This window comes from Semicossyphus pulcher, unplaced genomic scaffold, assembly GCF_022749685.1.
Source record: "Semicossyphus pulcher isolate SPU_LCO1_2020_fin unplaced genomic scaffold, fSemPul1.0.p SCAF_22, whole genome shotgun sequence".
Classification (NCBI taxonomy): Eukaryota; Metazoa; Chordata; class Actinopteri; order Labriformes; family Labridae; genus Semicossyphus; species Semicossyphus pulcher.
Genome location: NW_027211696.1, coordinates 3,550,871 through 3,572,453, shown reverse-complemented (window position 1 = coordinate 3,572,453; position 21,583 = coordinate 3,550,871). Strand labels below are relative to the sequence as shown.

Genomic DNA, 21,583 nt, shown 5'->3' with positions numbered 1-21,583 from the left:
AGAATAGTACCTCACTCACTTTGCATGTTATTCCACCTTGCACCAAGAATACATTTTAAGAGACAGAGATAGTAAATGAAGCGGTTGAACAGGTGCTTGACTACGAGATAATGTCAGTTAGCGAGCAAACATCCTGCCACACCCTGATAACTGTCAGTACAGTTCTAAATGTGACTTTCAAAATGTGTGTGAGTAAAAAACAAGATAGATGGTTTTATTTGAAATATCAAACTTTGCACAAATCATGTCATATTAAAAAAAACACTAGCATTTGTCTTTAAAAAAACCAAAGCCCTCTTCGCTCATAGCCACTGGAAACATAACAGAAGGTGTTGTACCATGCACTGAGAAACCAAGAAGCTCTTTAGAACCCACCAGCACACACTGAATTATTTATGAAAAGCAGCACTTCTGATTTGAGACAGAAGCTTTGGGCTGTGTGTGTCACTCATGTGAAAAGGCCAGGGAGGGGTTTGTTATTTCAGATGAAGCCGATTCTCTGCAGAATCTTTGACTGATGAAAAATGCAGATGCAGTGATCCCTCCATGTCTCCCAGCACCAATTCATTTTCACCTTTGCAAGGAGGCAGAGGACGGCACAGGCAGTGCACTAAAAACAGACAATGTGGAAAGATCAGATGGTTATAGAAAACGAGCAGTGCATTTCAAAACTGAATTTGCGTTATCAGATTCAATTATGTCTTTGGCTCACATCATTTGTGATATTGTTTCACTCACATCACAATTAGCTTAAAGGAGAAGTTTGGTATTTTTAAACCTGTGCTCTATTTTTATTTTTATTTTTATTTTTTTTACAAATTTGGGTGTCAAAATGACTCATAGGACCAAAAACTTTTGGAATCGGTCCAGTAGATGACCTCCGCTTTAGCTGCGATACGGCCGCAATGGCTGCAACATAATCCCCTGGGGTAAGTGCGCCTGATCAAAGTACGTCCACTAAAGTGCTTGTTTTTGCCACTGATTGATCAGATTGTTACTCCAGGTGTCTGACAACATTACAGATATGATCCCTACAAAGATTATCCTTTTTTAAAAGAGTAACATGTGTCATCAGAAAAAGAAGTCTCACTTAAGGAGAAGTCTCGTTCTGAAGTCCCGCGGGGAAGTTTATACATGTGAGCTTTTAGTGCAATGTACAGAGGGTGCAAAAATGTATAACTATATCTAAGGACCTATATTTTACCAGAGTTCCTCATTTATACAGACACCATAAACATATGTGCCTTAGTAATAGATCACATTTTTAAGCAACTTGTTAATGAAATGATTATAAGTCTCTTCATGTGATTCATATAAATATGCATTTACCCACAACAAGAACTCCCACCCATCATTTTCCAGATGACATAATTGGTGCAATTAAGCACACTTGTGCAAACTGCGCTGTAGTAGGTCTGAGGCCTGTTACAGTTCAAGCAACAGCAGAGCAGCAAGGACCGTTGACTTAAATGTTTACCATCAAATGAACCGTACAAATAAAGGTAGGAAGAGATCCTGCTGCCTGGTTTGGCACTGTTGCGTGATCATGTGGAAAGTAAGAGATGTTAAGTAACTGTACGACAATAAAGAGATTAATTTGTTACCCTTTAAGGACTCTGATGTGGCTTAATTTACTGTACCATAGGGCCTATTTATGTATTTGTAAGGGACAATGCCCTACAAAACTCACCCACAGCCTATTATCCCCAGAAATAGAAGTAATAACACGAGTGGCTGCATTTTTAAAAACGTCAAAGCTATAACTGTGAGCCAGCATGCAGAAACAGCAGGACCCTGAAGACACAGTGAAATGATTAGAATTTTCTGGAATCAACCAAACCAAGAGCATTTATGTGAAGGCTTAACATAGACGAAGGAATATTAAGCTAACAAGTCTAATCAGGAGGACTTTAATCGAGCTGTGTAGCTTTCAAACACATTAAACTGAGGCGTTTGCTACATTAAAAAAGCCTCAACTGGTTCACTTTCTCAGACAGTAAACAAATGTTTCACTCGTTTTACCTGCTCTATGTACCTTTATCGTAAACGGACAGGTGGCGGATAGCTTCTTTGTTTGCACGTTTTGACAGTTACGCGCATGCGTGCACGTGCACTTTATTACACACGCAGGTGGGTTCAGCTAAGCTCAGGAGGGTACACACGGTAGGTAGAGGTCGAGTTTTCACGTCAATACCGAAAGTAACAGAAATATCCAGGATGTGTTACGCGTTTTTGTTATAAGAAAGCGGGGAGCATGGCAGGCGTTAGTATTTATCAGCAACAGTTCAAGGAAGTTAAAAGACTTATCGTCGCGTGAGGGCTCATACATCTAGCTAGTATTGCTTATCGCAGCAGCGTATTAAAGCGGATATAATGCCCTACTTTCAAATAATCCATGTTTTAATATTTATGTGGAGCAACAGGTGGGCATTTTTAGCCTGACAATTTCCTGTTTTGTTATTAACAGCAGCGTGATATGACAGCTGCAGCAGAGACTAACATGGAGGCTTTCTTCACTAAGGTAAACTTCTCAAAGCTTCTATTTGTTGTCGTCTTCTCTTATCTAGTAACACAGTGTTTGTGTTTGTGTTTATCTCTCGGTGTGTAGGTGGGGGAGGTTAGAAGCCTCATTCAAAAGATCTCCTGTCAAGCAGAGGAGGTGGAGAAGAGACAAGGCGCCATCCTTTCCAATCCAAACCAAGACAAGAGTAGGTGCAGCATCGAGCCTCAACATCAAAGTTAGAAGTGCATATTTCCCCATGACCTACACAAGTTATCAAATGACAGAGAAGTAAAAAAAACTGATTCCTTCCTGTTGTGCTGATCCCCTCCTCCAGGGCACACAACACTGAAAAGACAAACGGAGCAACAGACACAAACAGCCTTTGACAAACACACCTGTGCTTGGTTGTAGGATCATATTTAAATTCAGGGGTCTCAAGTCTCACGCAATGGCCGTGAGACTCACGCATTTAAGCCAGTTCTCACGGTCTCACACCACACATGGTATTTCTCACGCTGAAATGCACAACACAGAATTACGTGGGGAGTGAGACCTCTGCACTGACTTCATACTATCCCGAGTTAGCGCCCAACTGCCAATCAGAAAACAATGATCAGAGACATACGGACTTTTCATTACATTACAGCACCGCAATGACTGACAGCATCAGGTAAACAGGAAGCTGCGGTCCAGTCAGTCTTCAGCAGCCTTCAGTCTGTTCAGTAATTTCTATCTCCAGTAGAGTCACGTTGCCTTTACTGTCTGTGGATAAAACAGCTCTGTCACCTCTGGCTGCTGCTGCAGGACAGGTCAGGTCGTCTGCTTAAAGCAGCCTCCTTAAGTGCACTCAAACATTGTAGCAAGTCCCGTTAGTTAAAAATAGTTATCCGTGTTGAAATCCGCAGAATAAAAGCTAATTAGCGAACTAAACGAGGAGCCATAAGGTTATATTAGGATGTGTTCAAGGTCGGCTCAGAAAAATGACCATTAGGCGACGGTAAACGAAAAAAGTCACCATGGTGTGTTCAAATGCAAATTCTAGAAAAAGAAAATTTAGGTAGGCTAAAATAATATAATTGTATAGTGCACTTTAATGATAAAATTAAAGCAAATATTTAAACTGATGTAAAACTTAATTTTATACAGTAATAATCACTTTTACATGGAGTAATTTATTAAGTAATTCAATAACTTTTTAGTCAAGTAACTGGTAATTTGCATGGATGAGGAGTATTTTTCAAAGGCAATTTATCGTGATTAATCAAAGCCTAAAACTGATTAATCACAATGAATTTAATCGACTGACAGCACTAATTTTTAGTTTCTCATTTTGCCAAGTTATCAAAACAAGTATTGTGTATAATTGACATAAAAAAATCATTTTTACTTTTTACTTTTGTACTGAAGTAAATTTCAGAGCGTGTACTTTTTTACTTTTACTTGAGTAAAGGAGTTGAATCAGTACTTCTACTTTTACCAGGGTCTTTTTTTACACAAGTATCAGGACTTCTACTTAAGTACAGAGTGTGAGTACTTTTGCCACCTCTGCAGTGATTGATTGAACAGAAAGTTTGCCATCGATTTAGACGGCTAGCAGAGGTTTGCAGTTGGCTACCATTTGCTAACTTCAATTAGCCAACTGTAGTACTCAGTGTGCGAAATACGGTACAGTTACATTTACAACAGATTTTGTGTGTGGTGTGTGTGTTGAATTAGTGTTGTGTGTGCATAGAGTAAGGACAAAGAGAGGAAAAGGGGAGGGGTGATAAGAAGGAAAAATAGTATAGATTCATATAAATATATTGGTATCAATATATTGATTCCTGATATTGTATGTTTAACAAAATGTAATAGTGGTAGTGTAAGGTAGGACTGGTCGCAGGTAAGAGGCAGATCTCATGTTTGAATGTATATTTGATAAATTATATTATGTAATATTATACATTATATGTTATATTTCTTATACGGTTCATGATGTTTGAATACCTTTTTAATTGAATTCTGTTTTCTAGGGGCTCATTTGGGGTCAAAGTGTTGTCTGTTCATCTTAAAATGTAAAATAAAACAGTTAATCAGCTGATTCAATTTGTCTTATCAAATTAGCCTATTGTTTTCATTCCTATTTGTGCTTGTCAATTATGAACAGTATGAAAAATTTAACTAGTTTTTAAATAGCAAAAATAATTGGGTGGGGCTGAGGGGCCTCTGGGGCGAAACTACAAAATTTTGAGTCACTACGGCCTGAACAGATGAAATCTCACTCTGAGCTTTTGATGAAACTTCAGAGGTCTGTTTAAATTGAGTATAGAATTTAAACGTGTTTATATATTGATAAAGCTAAATAGCCTGCATACAGTAAATATGATCCTAAACAGTGATGATAACAATTTTACATCCACAATCCTTACATGTGTAACAGATGCCAACAGGTTTCTACATTACTGAGGAATGTTCTGGTTTAATTGCCATTGTTTAAATTCAGCATAAGTTTGCTGGTTACGGATATTTTGAGAAAATATAAAAGTCAAATTCATTAATCCAAAAAATGCGAAATGCATATAGAACCCAAACATAATGATGAAATACACCACATAGTTCGCTGATATTATTCTCTCTCTTGAACTGGTTATGGTGTTTTTAGGAAGCAAGAAAGAATTGGAGCAGCTGAACAACGAGACCAAGAAGAATGCCAACCTCGTCCGAGCCAAGTTAAAAAGTGAGAAAAGTGTTTTGCACAATGTGATCTCGCACAGTAGATATTTATTTATTCGACTCACAGTGTAGTTTAAAGGAAAAACAACTAGTGCAGATGTAACAGATTTCATTGTGCAAAGTTATGTTATAATGTGGCAGTGTTTGAGACAATACGGAGGAACTATGCAGCACTACACACTTCCTCTATATCTAAGGGTAACACAGCTCATAACATGAGATTTGACTTGCAAATGGATAGAGAAGGGAGGCTACTGTACTCCACTCTACTGGTTATAAGTGAACACCTACAAAGATTGTAGAAACACTCAGAAGTTGCAGAGAATTTTCTGTAATTACACCAACATGGTTTTTATAACTGCATGCATCAAGTTGCTTTGAAAAATGTGTTTAATGACATATTTTCTGTTTGTTCATATTAGATCTGTCTTATGTGTTTTTCCAGCAATGCAGAAGGACTTGCCTGCAGATGAGATCAGTCAAAGTGCTTCAGTAATCCACAGGATTCACAAAAACCAGGTGTGGTATCGTTCATATCTCCTGTAAGAAGCCATGTGTATACGATGATCTGCTCTCACTTTATCACATCCTCCAGTCTTTTCGCAACAACTTCATTGATAAATTATTAACATTTAAATTCAGGTTCAGTAATCTGATATAAAATTGTTGACTGCCTTTTACCAGCACTCTCATCTGACTCGCTGGTTTGCTGACGTCATGAGGGGCTACCACGAGGCCCAAATCAGCTTCAGAGAGAAATGCAAAGCACAGATTCAGAGACAGCTGGAGATTGGTGAGTTGCCAAAAACAAATGGAACCAAAATGTAAACACTTGTTCCTCCTCCCTTTTTTGCTCAGTGTGGTGTAAATGGACTTAGACAAGGATCTTATCAGGCCAGTACAGTCACTTTTTTTTAGGGAGAAAGCCTCTCCTGCGATATCTTCCTCTTTATGATTAGGAAAACCTGCAGCAATGTGTTCACATACTTGTTGTTATTTTGGGGATGTATTATTTATTTATTTATTTAAAAAATGTATTTAAAAAAAAAAGGACAAGAAGCTCAACATTCAGATTTCAAACACATTTCAAACAGTGTGTAAATCTTGACTGATTTTGGTTAGGAAGAATCGAGCAGAAGCAGAGGCTGTGTTCGAGATGCCATACTGTATACTGTATACTACATACGGCAGACTGCGTTCAGCAGTGTATGTAGTACATACCTGTTCAAATTTATTTTGCTGTATGCAACGCCAGGCGCCAGTTTCCGGTTTAGGAAGGCGAAAGTAAACAATAGCCCACCAATAGCAAAAAGCTGTTTCTTTAGCTATAGCGCCTCCTTCTGCTCTTCTGCTGCCATCTGCCATTTCAACTGCTGTTGTGACGTTCCAGCGCATTGCATTGTGGGACACAGTAGGCGAGGTAGACTGGTCCGATTCATACTGGGGATTTTTTCTGAATCAGTACGACATCCAGGTATTTTTGGCATACTGTAAATGTTGCATTTGTTTGCATACTGAATTCTACATTTTGGCCAAATCAGTGTGTACTGCACGTATGGTCTGGCATTTCAAACTCAGCCAGAGAGTAGCAGTGGTGTAATTACGCCATCCAGTGGTGAACATCCATGAATGCAGGTTATTTCATGCTTTTTCTGCCTTGGCAGCACACACTTCCTGTTTTTTCATTTATAAAGTATTTGCTGTGCCTTTGAAGACATCTGTGAATTTAAGTTTGTGCACATCAGTTTAATATAATGTATTTTATGTAAAGTAACCTGCTGAAAAAACAATGAACTCTTCTGTTTTCTCTTTATTTTTTAGTTGATAAGGTGACTACAGATGAGGAATTGGAAGAGATGCTGCACCGTGACTGTTTTTCCATCTTTATATCTGATGTAAGTGGAATTTCTTTCACGCATGGTTATACAATTACAGTGTTTCCCACAGGTCTGAAATATACTTGTGGTGGTAGCCAGCGGGAAGGGCCGGCATTACCTGTCAGCATAAAAAGGGTCTACCTGGTCCGTGCCTGAAAAATATCCACCGTTTGTGGGTCTTCAACACAATATATGCGTGTGCGTCTCCCTCCCTGTTTCTTTGCAGAGCATGTGTGACTTTCAGTCGGTGAAACCTCCCCGCAATATCAGAACACACAGGTAGGGGAGGGGCTAGAGCGAGAGGAGATTGCCCACTGCCACTAGTTAATTGATTGTGGATGGCAAAAATGCTAAAATGGGTCGCCAAATATACTTTGGCGGCCAGCCCAATTAAAGTCTATGTATGGGAAACCCTGGTTAGGGTGAAGGTTAATGCACAACAGTAGGTTGTTATGGCAGAAAAAACCCGACTCACTGTACTTTATCAGACTTATTACACAGCTACTTTCCAGATAAACTAATATTTACTTAACATTGATTTGGAAATGATCTTGCTGATGTGCTAGAATATTAGACCAGATTAAATTCTACAGTAGGAAGTGCGTCCATTGCAATGGTGACCTCTGTAGCCTACTAAAAATGTGTCTAATTTGCTAACTCACATTTTATGGAACAATTACCATGGTGCTGTTTTCCTTTCATATGCAGCTGTCTGCTGTATAGAAATACCATACCATATAACTGACCAATCAGAAATGAATATTCAACAAAGCTGTGAAATAATTAGAGAAATCAACTGTAGTGTTTTTGTTGTCGATCACTTGCATATCAATACAAAACAATGGACTGTGAAGCTCCTTCAATGATGATTTTAAAATCCACTGGTGTTTTCTTTCTCAGATCAACTGCAACTCTCGGATTTCAAGCCAGGTTCTGAGTGAGATCGAATCTCGTCATCAGGACATCCTCTGCCTGGAGTCCAGCATCAAAGAGCTGCACGAGATATTTGCTGACACTGCCATGCAGTTGGAGATGCAGGTAAGACGGCTGCCTCATTTGAAACTGCTAATGTTGAGGGATATAAAGGAATGCCAGGAAACAAAACCTGTTGATCTTTTTTTTCTTCTTATAGGGGGAGTTGATCAACAACATTGAAAAGAACGTGAGGAGTGCTGCAAAGTATGTAGACGTGTCCAAAGAAGAAACCGACAAAGCAGTCGCATACAAGAAGAACCCATACAAGATAGCATCTCTGCCGAGCTTCTTCAAGCCCTTCAGGAGGCAAGCAAATACTAAAACTGCTGATCAAAACACCTCAGGAGTAAACCATGACTGAGCTGCTGAGCCTGTTTGAACATCGGCCGCACCAAACATCCTGATCTCGATCAAAGCCTGTGCCTGACGGAAAAAACACTTTTCATCTGATTTATTTTTGCAGTGCCTGTCTGCCCCCTCAAAAGGATAATGAGGAACCTGTAATTTATCATTTAAATGTTGATTTAGACTGCTGTGATAAAAACCTGTCAAATGCTAGCGTCAAGATTGAAGGACAAGCCTTGAAATGAGGACAACCTGTGGACTGTTAAAAGGTAAAAAGCAGCATTCAATCCCCCTAAATGTGTGTTACACAGTGTTCACAGACTTCAGATTATTCCATTTCCTAAAAATAAAAATGGTTAGAATTGTCATCCAACACTCTTTAAGATGCAAAACACCTCCTGGTTTGATCTTTTCTCAAATACATCCTCATAGTTGGTGGGTGTTCCTCCAAGTGGCCAGTAGGGGGCATTACAACATAAGAAAGAACAAGGATCTTTTACCTTCCTTCCTCTGCAGTCCTGCTGAACTAAGCTTCTTGTGCTTATGTCTGATACTATGTGTTTTTTTAAACTATTGCAGTATAATGTGTTGTTATGTTGTCTGACATTTAAAGAGAAATGTTTTTAAGGTTAAAATAAGGCCATTCAAATCCCATAATAAACCTATGAGATGAATGCTAATGCCACTGTGCATAATGTCTAACCGGTGTAATTGTAATGATTACACATAAGCTTCTGAAATAAATCAATTGGTGTACAGAAATCAAAGTCCCCTAGCTGTAGCATGCATGTATTTTACTTTTTATATAAAGCAATTATCAAACAACTCGAATGACTCAAAGTTTTGGTGTTAAGTGTTTTTTAGCCACACAGTGCGTCAGTCCGCCACTTTTGGCCAGAAATATCTTCAAAAGCAATTAAACTAATTGCCATGACATTTTGTAAAATCTTATTTCCCTGAATATTAGAGAAAGAATTCGGTAAGCTTTGCGTCAAGCACCATCATCATGTTAATTGATATTATTACTATGTGTGAATACAACTTAAGACTAAGCTTGGATGATGAGATTTGGACCCTCCTCGCATGAGCGATACTGAGCAACCATTGCATATAGCAACCTTGCTGTCCGTTTCAGAAACTTTGAAAAACTGCCACACCACAGACATCTTGCACCCTTGTTCACGCTAGAGGAAAAGAGCGTGGTGCTTGCAGAAAAATGTCATATCTGCCACTACTGATATGTCATTTTCAAGCCATTATCTGCAGATAGCGATAACGTGCCGATAATATCGTGCATCCCTAAAGGTGACCATGGTAACCATTATGCCTGCTAAACATCAGCGTTGTCTCTGGGAGCATGTTAGCATAATGACATTAGCATTTAGCAAAAAACACTACTGTGCATAAGTAGGCCTACAGTTTCACAGAGCCGCTAATGTGGCTGTAGACTTTTTGGGGGGGGCTTTTTTCATGCCTTCATCATAGAGAGAGGACAGTGGATAGTGGGGATGACACACGATAGAGGGCTGAGGGCGGGAGTTGAACTTGGGGCTGCCGCATTGAGGATTGTGGCCTCTGTATATTGGCACCAATTTAACCGCTGAGCTAAACTGCCTGCTGTGGACTCTTAAGTTTATAATGTTGCGTCTGAAAGTTGTGGCCTCACCCATACAAATCATTATATAACTGGCCACAATAAAAGACCATATCTTCAAAATGAATTTAATGTTGTTTGGCATAAATTTTATGCTCAGTCAGTTTTAAGTCAGTCAGGGAAAAACACCACTGGGCAGTGCAACCCTGTCACACAAGGCCCCTTTTTAAAGTTCAAGGAATGCAGTACTAAAGGACGAGAGGGTGTCACATTAAGAGATCAACAAAGTGTCTCTTTTTGTCTGTTGGACCAAAGCGACTGGAATCGATGAATCAATTGCTACCAAGAAGCCTCCATTTAACTGCCCAAAATAATTCTTTGCCTCAAGCTTCTCAGTGTAATCTGACTGTAGGGGAGGATAGCCAACAACTCTCAGACAACCTCTTTCCTGCATCAAGGGAAAGCTGCCAGGATGAACCCAACGACTTCTCTCTCTCTCTCTCTCTCTATTTTCCATCCTCTCTACCGCCTGGATTAGATTTCACAGCACCTTTGCTCTTTGCTGAAACAACTCATTTCCAAATGGGAAACTGAAGGAGTAATAGATAAGGATGACAATGTAATTTGAAGAAAGAAAAGGGGGAAAGAGGCGTGAGCAGATAAGACGACAAATTAAACAGACACCGACCTACATAAAAACATGGTTTCTTTATTGGTTGCGCCAGGGTGGTGAGGCCCTCATCATAGGGCTTGTCCACAATCTAAAAGGGCTGAGTGGTGTGTGGCTGTGCAGAACGTTGGGCCGGGCTGTCTGCTTTGATTGACAGGTCATCCCTCTGTCTGTAACTTAGACAAACAGGGCTAATGTGCTAAAAATGGCCCGTCTCCAAAAGAACCATTAAACATTTCCCCAGTTGGAATGGACTACAAGGATGGACACATGTATTACAGTCTGTTTCTCTGCCTCCTCACGGAGCCTCCGGAGCAGGCCTACTTCTTTGCCTTGCCCTGGGCTGCCACGGCCTCCATGGCCTTCTTTACGGTCTCCTCATCGCCGAGGAAGGACATGGGCTTAATGGGCTTCAGGTTTGCGTCCAGCTCGTACACAATTGGGATTCCTGTTGGCAGGTTCAGCTCCATGATGGCTGCATCAGACATACCTGGAAAGACAGACATGCAGCTCAGCAGAGGGAATGTAACTGATACAATGAGAGGCTGTCTGAGGCGCTGCTAGTCAGACAGGAAGGACAGTGATCTTACATAATAAGAGCAAATCTGCAGGGCAGGTTTTCTGATTGTATTTGAAGTTATTTTGATTGAAGCAATCTCCAACTTCTTCTTTCTCCCTTCTTTAAGACACTTTCCCTACTTGTTTGACATTTGCTATTGCCCTTCAGGCTCTGTATCTCCCTTATCCATGTCTGGCCACTGCTTGAAAAAGTACAACCTTTCTACATAAAGGTCGTGACTGTAACGGGAACCAGGCTCCTGACCCTCTCTCTCCCCGTCCCTGAGCTCTAGAGTCCCTGAAAGCTATTTTTATCCACTGTAACCCACAACTGTGTTTGTGTGTGTGTGTCTGATTGTGGTTATTTAAGTCCCAGTCTTGTATGCAAATGCAGAGAGCTATTTTTATTTGCTTTTTGCTCCTTTGCAGTGTGATTTCATCATCTCAACCTCTACTTCACACTGCAGAACTTTCTTCTGCATTGTTTTGGCACACTTTGTCCACCTGCACGCTGTAATGCTCACCTTCTAAGTGCTTGACGATGCCCCTGAGGCTGTTGCCGTGGGCAGCGATGATTACGTTCTTTCCCGCCTTGATTTCAGGTGCGATGACGTCATTCCAGAAAGGCAGGGCGCGGGCGATGGTGTCCTTTAGTGATTCGCATGTGGGGAGCTCGCCGGGCTTCAGATTCTTGTAGCGGCGGGACTGAAGGTAGAAACAGCAGATGAAACACAAGTTACATAACTTATTAAGACTGTTAACAAAACATGAGAGCGCTTTAAAATGTATTTATGCCATTCCTCCTTTTACTTTTAATTGGTGGAAGCTGCTTTTTGGGGTATGATTATCGCTCTTAGTTTCAGTTGTCTCACCTCACTGATGATTTTGTTGTAAGGGTGGTCCTTGTCCATGGGTGGAGGTGGGATGTCAAAGGAACGGCGCCAGATCTTCACCTGCTCCTCTCCGTGTTTCTCAGCCGTCTCGGCCTTGTTGAGACCAGTGAGGCCTCCGTAGTGACGCTCATTCAGACGCCAGGTACGGATCACAGGCAGCCACATCTGGTCTGTGCCCTCCATGATGGTCCACAGGGTCTTGACGGCACGTTTCAGCACAGATGTGTAGCACACATCAAACTTGAAGCCTGCCTCCTTGACAGCCAGGGCCCCGCGCTTGGCCTCCTCCATGCCCTTCTCACTGAGGTCAGCATCGAACCAGCCGCAGAAGCGGTTCTCCTGGTTCCAGGCGCTCTCACCATGGCGGACAATAACCAAACGATGGGCAGCAGCCATGCTTACAGTGTGTCTTCTGGGTTTACCTTAAACCAAACACAGAGCCCTCAGCCCTTCTAAGTTGTGCACACACACACTGGCCGACCAACAGTGAGCCGGAGCCAGCATACCACACTCTTTTTATAGCCGGCTGTCCAGGCCTCCTTTACGTTCCACCTGTGACAGGCCTCCATACTGTGATGGACATACAAGCCCAGCCAATAGAGCCAGAGCTCCGCTGGGCTGCTGGGACATGTGGTGGCTGGGAAGGCCAGAGGTCACACATTAAGCCAAAATAGCAACATGACTTTTAAACTGAGATCTGTGGAACAAAAGTTTAAAGATCAGAGTTGGCTGCAGAGAGGCGCCTCACTCTGAGTTCAACTGTGTCATCACTGAGGGAAAAGGCTTTATTAAATGCTCTTGTGTTTTGAACAATACTTGATCACAGAGCATTTGTTGTGTATATAACAAAGGTGCTGGCGGGGGGAAATCCAGGGCAACATGTTGTCAAAACACAGCTGCAGCTAGAATGCATCCATGTGCTTTCTCCTACTGTACATGTTACTGCCAAAGCAAGCAAGTAACGAGCATTATGCATCTATCTTACAACCACAGCTGCAGCTTCTTCTGCTACATTCTATGTATCATAATAATTATTGGTAATACAACGGAGGTTAGTCAGCATAGTAAAGGTGCACAGACACCAAAAGACAAGGACAAGTGTCCAAAAGGTCTCGAATTAAACCCTGTCCCACATTTTATTCATCATATTTTAAGAGATAATCATTAAGTCTCTTTGTTAAATATGAAACAGGAAGAGGAAAGTGTCATTTCATTACATCACCTCGAGGAGTCACTGCAGCATCATTTACACAAATGTGTTTCTACATGCACTGAGCAACAGGTCACACTGTATCAGGCAGGACAGAGGAAGCCTGCAGGGCACTTTATTTCAAACGTTTACATGTTCATACAAAGGGGAGAACTGGGTAGGTAGAGCCAGTGGGTAAAATGAGCCCCCCTCTGTATCTAGGTAACATAAAGATAAGTTTTATGTATATGATCACAAACTGGGGAATTATAGCACTAATACTCGATCCATCTAGGACTGAAGCACATGGAGAGAGTGCTAAAAAAACCACATCAATCAAAGTCACCAGTGTGAAACAGCACTTTCTGAGGATAGTTGAGTCAACGGCTCATTTTATCGCCCAAAACATGGAGTTTGAACATGTCATGTTCAGACCAGTTTAATGCACTAACTACCGTAAAAAGCAGAGCACTTGTATTTGAGTTAGCGGGTAAGACTGGCAGAGTAAAACAGGTAATGATTGGTTTGAGCCCTCCTGTGCTTACCAACATCTATCAGGCAGAACCCCATAGATTGTATAAAAAGATGGACAAACATTTGGAGCACCCCCTGCTTACTGGCTGCAGTATAGGTCATAAAGCTTGCCTCCTAACAGATAGGACATGAGTCTATAAAATCAAAATACACACGAAAAAATGTTTTCTCAAACATGGTTTGGTAGTTATTTGATGCTTTCAAAACGATGATTGACAGCTCTGTTGACAAATATAGCACCTGCAGCCGATCTGTTCCTGATTTGCAGAGTAGAGGACGATCAGTGAGACGAGACGTAACTAAAACAATCACTACAGTCATTGAAGTTTACATATCTGTGAACGTTAACCTCAGACCAACACAAGAAGCTGTTCTGCTGTTAAATACACCGACATGTGGGATCCTTGCTGTTTTTTTTGGGTAAGTTAAGTGTGTGTTTAGGTTAGCGGAAGTAGCGATCTTTACTGCACAACTCCAAATGACGTCACCAGCACATGATGGCAGCGCCCGTTACAGGGACTATTATGGCTTCAATTTCATACAATGAGAGCAGATGGAGACGCATCTTCCATCTATATATACAGTCATTGGTTGAACCCCATAGGCTGTCACTGGCAAGAGCCACTGCCTTCAGGAGACACAGTAACGTTGAAAGATATACACTTACATTTTTCTCCAATCATCCAATGTGAAAGGTTGTCAGTCCTGTTCTCCCCTACTACATGATCCGTGTCAGCTGCAGTCCATATTATATATGTCATTATATATCAGCATGGAGTCAAACAAAACATTAAATGGTCCTATGATGAGTTAACAGCCTGTTCCGGTATCGAAACATACTTTTTTTATAGTTACTGATTCAAGTTATTCTGAGTTGGGAAAAAGTGGGCCACCACACTGAAAATATTATACACCTTTAAGACAAATAATCAAAGCCACGTATTCCCCAGTATCCTTCCTGAAATGTGATGATGGGAGGCAGAGATGTACTCAAATGTACAGGACAGAGATCAAAGTGCTGATGAAGCTTAGAAAGAGCTGAACACAGAGCTGAACTGTCAGGCAAAGTCAATGTCTCCTGCAGCTGCCAATCAAATTATGATCTATATATAGAAGAAAAAGAGGAATTCAACTGTTCAAAAATGTAATATTGATGGAATAACAGGCCCCATGCCAACCTGCATCATGTGATCTTGAAAATGGTGAGGTTATTGTGCAGGTATTGTGCAAAGTAAGAACTGAGGATGATGCTGCAGAAAAAGGAGGGCAGATGCAGTAGGTGGAGAACAGAGGGAAGGAGAGTGAGAGTTTGACTTCTATTCACACAAGGTTCCAGAAATAAATCATGGTATGAGCTCGCTCTGTAAAACGGTTAAATCAGAGTTTGGGTTCTCAGGAGGCCAGAAATCACATTACAACAGGCTCTGGTGAAAACTGTTTTTTAGTAAGTTGCAAAGCAAGTTTAGTTGTTTTGAGGCTGTTTTTACTGTGTAACCCATTACAAATCTACTGTGAGCGACAGGGACAAATGCTCCAGTAATGACATCCATTGGCTGAGCGAGCTGTTAGTCTCCTGACATCACCTCAAACTGATTTTCATGTCAAGATGTCAAATAAAATGTGTAAAATGTGAGTGACACTGAAGTCAGTAGCCATGAAATGCTCTTTTGTGCATATATGCAAAGGAGAATCTATATCTACGTTTAAGTGGACAGCACAACATGGATAAATGATCACGAGTGTTGGATTTATTATCATGGATTCACTGTGTAGAGTCTCCATAAAGACAACGTTTGGGGCCGGAACTGGTGGGTCGGGACCCAAAAGTGGGACACGGAGCTGTTTTCAGTGGGTTGCAGATGTGTGCTTGAAAGAAAAAATGCTATGCTGCGCTTTTATTTTGAAGGACTTATTCACAGTCCGTGTATCCACTGATTGGGTGATCGCAGCTACAGTTACATTTACATTCTTCAAACTTGATGAGCCCAACAGTAGTTGCATTTATGTTGCACTTTTTAAATTTATCTCTGTTTAAAAAAAGAGTGCTAATTGAATGATTTGTAGAAGGAATATTTTCCTCTTATCCACTGCCATCTGCTATTATGCTGTTGTGTTGTGTGATGTTGACATACTGTGATGCTTCGTTCTCCTCGGGTCCAAACTTCTCGGGTCCAATTTGAGTGATTGACCATTTTCCGAGATCGGGTCGTGAATTGTCATTAAAGAAGAAGTTTGGCATTTTTAAACCTGGGCCCTATTTTTTACAAATTTGGGTGTCTCATAGGAACAAAAACTTGCAATCCGTCCAGTCCATGGCCTCTGCTGGAGCCGCGATACAGCCACAATGGTGTAAACAGAAGTCTCATTCAAGGAGAAGTCTCGCTCTGAAATCTTGTGGGTGGTGAGATTGACTGCATGAAATTTGAGCCAGAGTATACGGACGAAGAGCTCATAGAAATTGAAGAGAGAATGAGGAGAGAGAGAGGCGAAACAGGCAAAGGAGGATAAAACAAATACACTCTCTCTCTCCAAATCTAGCTCACATTTCCACCATCCTGTTCAGGTAACATCTCACCACCCACGGGATTTCAAAATGAGACTTCTCTTTGAATGACACTTCTGTTTCTGGTTACACCAAAAGGATCTTACTCTTTGAAAAAAAGGAAGATCTTTGTTGGGATCATTTCTGTAATGTTGTCAGACATGAGTAGTAGTAGACTGGAGTAACAATCTGAGCCTGTCAGTGGCAAAAACAAGCACTGTTAGTGGACGTACTTGGAGCGCAATTGCCCCTGGGGATTATGTTGCAGCCATTGCGGCCGTATCGCGGCTACGGCGGAGGCTATCTACTGGACCGATTCCTGAAGTTTTTGTTCCTATGAGTCATTTTGACACCCAAATTTGTAAAAATAGGGCCCAGGTTCTTAATTTAAAAGTATGAATTAAGTCATTAATAAAGCAACAACCTAAAAATCATCACTTTAAGTGAGCTAATTAGCTTGGGATGAGATGTTAATGGTCTACTTTCTCTCTTTCATTTCCCCAAGTCCTGTAAGCATCTCCTGCCAAAAATGGCCCTGGTGCAGATTGTCAGACTGCTGTGAGGGTGGGAAAGAGCGTACACAGGGGAGTTGGTGTGATCACAAATGTTACGATGACTCAGGCTGCAGCAGAGCCCATGCAGATCCCACTAGAGTCCCCCCCCCCCCCCCCCGCCCCCCACCTCTCACTGCTACCTCACACCTTTTCAGGCACAGCTCTGTCTGTGAGCGCTGGGGGCCTTTGCTGCATAGGCAGATGACTCTATGGAAATGCTCATAGACTTAAAGATATTGCTGCAAAGCACTGCAATACACTTAATGTATGCATGCAGCTCTGAAGCGGGGTGAATTTTCCAAATATAAACTTCCACAGACTTTTCCTGCACACACACTCACCTGGCACACAAGGAGAGAAAACGCATGTCAGCAGCTTGGTGTAATTGAGCTGCAGGGTTTCTGTGCTGCAGACGAGAGGGGTTGTCTTTTATAGAATTGAAAGAACAAGCTGACAAAAGGTTCCTTTATGGATTAAAACAGTAAGAATATCTCTTATTTTGAGTAAAGGTATAATACGGCCATAACACTTCCTTTCATCTATGTCTTACCAACAGCATTTATAAACGTAAAACAAACATTGAATGTCGTCATTACATTGAAAAATCACATTAAATTGTGTTAAACTCAGATTATATAAAAAAAATAAAAAATAAAAACTATTAACCAGTCTCAGCAAAAAGCAGAGCTCATTGATGCCCCATGAAATTACACTATACATTATGTGTTTGCTGCACTGGTTAACAAGTCTGCCTGTGTCTTTAACCTCTTACCTTCTGTTTGGGTGGGATTGTTTTAATCACTGCAGGTCTTTTGAGGTCGGGCCTGTAGTTCTGCTCGCCACCAGATGGAGAGATGCTGTGTCACGATTGTTAAATCAGGACACCCCTCCTCCTCTCTCCCTCCCCTCTCCACTCTCTCTCTCTCTCTCTCTCCCGCAGTGAGGATACCACTGCAAGTGTTTTTGTTTATGTGTTGCTCTGTGTGATAGTTAAAAAACTATTGATTAATCAATGTTTTGCTGTGGTTAAAGTCCAGGTTCATGTTCGATGTTAAAATTGATGATGTGCTTTACTTCTTTTTTTGCATGTGTTTGTTGCACTTTTAAAATCACTGTGATTTAAGCTTGATTTGGTTGAACATGAAATGCCAAATACAGGAAGAATGTATCATGTAATATCTAATGTTTTCAACCTATTCCCTCAATGTCTTTCCTTTCTCGATCTCTTACCCTCCCTTATTCTCCTCCTACATATTCCCATGGCCCCTCTCTGCCTCCTTTCTTGCCGTTGCAGTGTAAGTCTATCGAGCCTGCATTGTCAGAGTTTGGGGGAAAGCGCTTGCGTCAGAGCTCACTGTCCTGGTATAAAAGCTCGGGCTGCTGCAGCAGTAAGCAGTCGAGGCTTAAACCTGAGCCCTTCATACACCTCCCCACACACACACACACACACACACATACACACAGAGGAGAGGGAGAGCAGCCAGACCTCCCAACACTCCACAATGAGTAGCATCGGATATGACCCCTATTACTCCTCCTCGCCATACAGACGCTGGTATGTCGAGGCTCCCCCTCGTGTCATGGTCAGCAGAGGGAGGACCCACTCCGTCTACTCCTCCCATGCTTCCCCGCTGTCCTCCTCCCGTCTGCAGTACTCCTCTCCCGGCCGGGTGCTGCTCTCCTCCTCCTCCCCGGCCTCTTCCCTGGAGCTGGAGCTCAGCCAGGCGGCCCAGATCAGCTCCGAATTCCGCACCGTTCGCACCCAGGAGCGCAGCCAGCTGCAGGAACTCAATGACCGCTTTGCCGGCTTCATCGAGAGAGTGAGAGAGTTGGAGCAGCAGAACCGGGCTCTGGAGGCAGAGCTGCTGCTGCTGAGGCAGAGGCACTCTGAGCCGTCACGTCTGAGAGCGCTGTACGAGCAGGAGGCCCGGGCCCTGAGGGCAGCTGTGGATGAGGCCAGAGCTGAACAGCAGGCTGCTCTGGGACAGAGAGAGCGGCTGGAACAAGCCTTGACCGCCCTGCAGGGTCGATATGAGGAAGAAGCACTGGCTCGTGAAGAGGCAGAAGGCAGGCTGATGGACGCCCGTCGTGAGGCCGACCAGGCTGCCTTGGCCAAGGCCGAGCTGGAGAAGAGCATCGAAACTCTCCTGGAGGAGCTGGCCTTCCTCAAGAGGATTCACGAGGGTGAGGTGGCCGAGCTTCAAGCTCAGGTCCAGCTGGGCGTCCAGGTGGCGGTAGAGTCCGAGGCCGCAACCCCTGACCTCTCTGGGGCTCTCAGGGACATCCGGTCCCAGTATGAAAGGCTGGCTGCAAGGAACATGCAGGCAGCAGAGGAGTGGTTCAGAGGGAAGGTGGGATCCATGACTGAGTCCGTGGCCCAGCACAGTGACGCAGTGAGAAGCTCCAAGGACGAAGCAGGGGAGTACCGCCGGCAGCTCCAGACGCGCTTGCTAGAGATCGATTCATGCAGAGGCCTCAATGAATCCCTGGAGAAACAGCTGCACGAGATGGAGGAGAAGCAGAGTGCTGAGATCGCTGCTATGCAGGTTAGCGGGGGCTGCAGGGGGATTTAATTGTGATGGGTTGTTAATAATTCAGATCTTTTGCTTTGTGGGACTGTAATGTTTCAAACTCAAAGGTTTTCTTTTCATAAGTCCTTGCGTCTAATGCTTTGTATTATTTGTAGGACACCATTGGAGAGCTGGAGGGCGAGGTGAGGGGCACCAAACAGGAAATGGCACGCTACCTGAAAGAATACCAGGACCTTCTGAATGTCAAGATGGCTCTGGACATCGAGATTGCTGCGTACAGGTGAGAAGAAACTACTTAGAGGCAACTTAAACACATCAAAGTGGCGATATTATACAGTTAAAGGGGTTCCATAAAACACAATCATGGGGTGAGATCGATTTAAAGGATATTCACAAGGTCACTTAAGGTGAAACCATTTGTTTACATTTAATTACAGGGCGCCTGTGTGTAAGTCAGACTGCATTAGCAAATCCACAAAATGTATGTTTACAGTCTGTGAATAGATAGTGTAGTGTTAAAGGGCCACTTTCTGTAAATCAGTTGTTTCTCTGGTCTCTCTAACCTGTGCAGGAAGTTGCTGGAGGGGGAGGAGTCCCGCTTCAGTGTAGGACTGGGTGGGGGCGTGTCCTCTCTGTACGGCCACAGTCTGTCAGCACCCTCCTTCGCCCGCCCCGTCCTCTCTAGCCTGAGCTCAGGCACCTCCTACCTGATGACATCACGTCTGCTCAGCTCCAGTGTCAGCACCACCGAGGGGATCATCTCTGCCAGCCGTGCCAAGCAGGCAGAGGCCAGCCCACCTGCAGAGGAGGAGGAGGCAGAGGAGGCAGAGGAGGAGGTGAAGGAGCAAGAGGAGGAGGAGGAGAAGGAAGAGGAGGGAGGAGAGGAGACCGAGGAGGCAAAGGAGGAAGAGGAGAAGGAGGAGGAAGAGGGAGGAGAGGAGGAGGGAGATAAAGTGGAAGAAGAGGAGGAGGCTAAGGAAGGAGATGAGGAGGCAAAGGAGGGAGAAGAGGGTTTGTGCATCTTCATTAATAATATTCTGTAATTGCTCAATTTTAATAAAAAAATGATGGACATAATAATAACAGTTAAAACTTTTGATACAGGTGGTGATGAGGAGGAGCAAAAGGAGGAGGTGACAGAGGCTGCTGAAGATGAGGGGGAGAAAGAGGTCGAAGGAGAAGGAGACGACACTGAAGCCAAAGAGGAAGCACAAGAGGAGGTAAAAACAGAGGGAGCGGATGACAAAGATGAGGGCGCAAAAGAAGAAGAAAAAGAGGAGAAAGAAGAGGTGAAAAAGAGTGAAGAGAAAGAAGAGAAAGCTGAGGCCAAGAAAGACGACAAAGACGACAAAGCTGCTCCGAAAACAGACGACAAAGCTGACGCCAAAAAGGAGAAAGAGGAAGAAAAGGCAGCCAAAGCAGAAGCTGCTGAAGACAAGAGCACAAAGGCTAAAAAGTAAGCCAGTAGCATCAGCTAACTTCAGTCCAGACTGTCCATTAGCTCAATAACCGGTAGGGGTAAATTACGCTATCCTCTCAGTACTGCTTGTTAACATGGTGCTCAAATCAACAGTCAAATAGCCATTTACAGCAACAAATAAAGGTTACCTGCTTGCCAATATCCAGAGTAGTCCGTGAAGGCCTGGTTGCACAATTCATGATGAGTCTTATATGTGTAATTGCTGAATGTAAAAGTGAGTGTGAGAGTTTTTGTGATGGATAAATAAACAACTCCTAAAGCCATGTGTGTCATTGATTGAAAGTGTAGCTAAAGAATATAGTACAGGTGTAACTGTTTAAACCTGACAAGTACATGAAGAGCAAAGTGGTTGTTGAGGAATATGAGCATGTGTCATACACTTCTTGTCTGACAAATAGGGTCATTAGGAAACAGTGATACAACTGTATTATATCTACTACCCCACCTTCCCTGTATTTAGTGTGAAGCCCGTAGTGTTTTCCAAAGCCTGGCTTCTGAGTCTCAACAACAACAACAACGACAAAACTTTGATTGGACATTCTGAGACTTATTTATGTCAGTAACTGTTTACATTACATTTGTTTACATTTCTGCAAATTGACGATATTGAAACATTTAGCTATTAG

General features: G+C 42.6%; 3 protein-coding genes across 3 annotated transcripts; 2 read left to right on the top strand and 1 right to left on the bottom strand.

Moving 5' to 3' along the window:
- Positions 1 to 2,140: 2,140 nt before the first annotated feature.
- LOC138602116 (syntaxin-2-like) lies at positions 2,141 to 9,211 on the top strand. The gene is made up of 9 exons (XM_069673509.1): positions 2,141 to 2,163; positions 2,468 to 2,521; positions 2,609 to 2,708; positions 5,145 to 5,219; positions 5,661 to 5,734; positions 5,900 to 6,008; positions 7,037 to 7,110; positions 7,993 to 8,130; positions 8,225 to 9,211. The coding sequence occupies exons 2-9, from the start codon at positions 2,477 to 2,479 to the stop codon at positions 8,426 to 8,428; spliced, it is 819 nt and encodes a 272-aa protein (XP_069529610.1). The 5' UTR covers positions 2,141 to 2,163; positions 2,468 to 2,476; the 3' UTR covers positions 8,429 to 9,211.
- Positions 9,212 to 10,695: 1,484 nt separating this feature from the next.
- Positions 10,696 to 12,602, bottom strand: pgam2 (phosphoglycerate mutase 2 (muscle)). The gene is made up of 3 exons (XM_069673296.1): positions 12,107 to 12,602; positions 11,759 to 11,939; positions 10,696 to 11,166 (listed from the first exon to the last, which is right to left on the bottom strand). The coding sequence occupies exons 1-3, from the start codon at positions 12,521 to 12,523 to the stop codon at positions 10,997 to 10,999; spliced, it is 768 nt and encodes a 255-aa protein (XP_069529397.1). The 5' UTR covers positions 12,524 to 12,602; the 3' UTR covers positions 10,696 to 10,996.
- A 5,766-nt stretch (positions 12,603 to 18,368) lies between these two features.
- nefla (neurofilament light chain a) lies at positions 18,369 to 21,214 on the top strand. The gene is made up of 4 exons (XM_069673532.1): positions 18,369 to 19,492; positions 19,633 to 19,757; positions 20,049 to 20,488; positions 20,582 to 21,214. The coding sequence occupies exons 1-4, from the start codon at positions 18,449 to 18,451 to the stop codon at positions 20,935 to 20,937; spliced, it is 1,965 nt and encodes a 654-aa protein (XP_069529633.1). The 5' UTR covers positions 18,369 to 18,448; the 3' UTR covers positions 20,938 to 21,214.
- The last annotated feature ends 369 nt before the right edge of the window (positions 21,215 to 21,583 follow it).

Bases quoted from the DNA above. Each gene is read 5' to 3' on its own strand.
- pgam2 (XM_069673296.1), bottom strand. From the start codon at position 12,523: ATGGCTGCTGCCCATCGTTTGGTTATTGTCCGCCATGGTGAGAGCGCC. The intron at 11,940-12,106 runs GTGAGACAACTG...TTCTACCTTCAG, and splicing joins ACAACAAAATCATCAGTGAG to TCCCGCCGCTACAAGAATCT. The intron at 11,167-11,758 runs GTGAGCATTACA...CTGTCTTTCCAG, and splicing joins CATCGTCAAGCACTTAGAAG to GTATGTCTGATGCAGCCATC.
- nefla (XM_069673532.1), top strand. From the start codon at position 18,449: ATGAGTAGCATCGGATATGACCCCTATTACTCCTCCTCGCCATACAGA. The intron at 19,493-19,632 runs GTTAGCGGGGGC...TATTATTTGTAG, and splicing joins CTGAGATCGCTGCTATGCAG to GACACCATTGGAGAGCTGGA. The intron at 19,758-20,048 runs GTGAGAAGAAAC...TAACCTGTGCAG, and splicing joins ATCGAGATTGCTGCGTACAG to GAAGTTGCTGGAGGGGGAGG.
- LOC138602116 (XM_069673509.1), top strand. From the start codon at position 2,477: ATGACAGCTGCAGCAGAGACTAACATGGAGGCTTTCTTCACTAAG. The intron at 2,522-2,608 runs GTAAACTTCTCA...CTCGGTGTGTAG, and splicing joins TGGAGGCTTTCTTCACTAAG to GTGGGGGAGGTTAGAAGCCT. The intron at 6,009-7,036 runs GTGAGTTGCCAA...TTTATTTTTTAG, and splicing joins TCAGAGACAGCTGGAGATTG to TTGATAAGGTGACTACAGAT.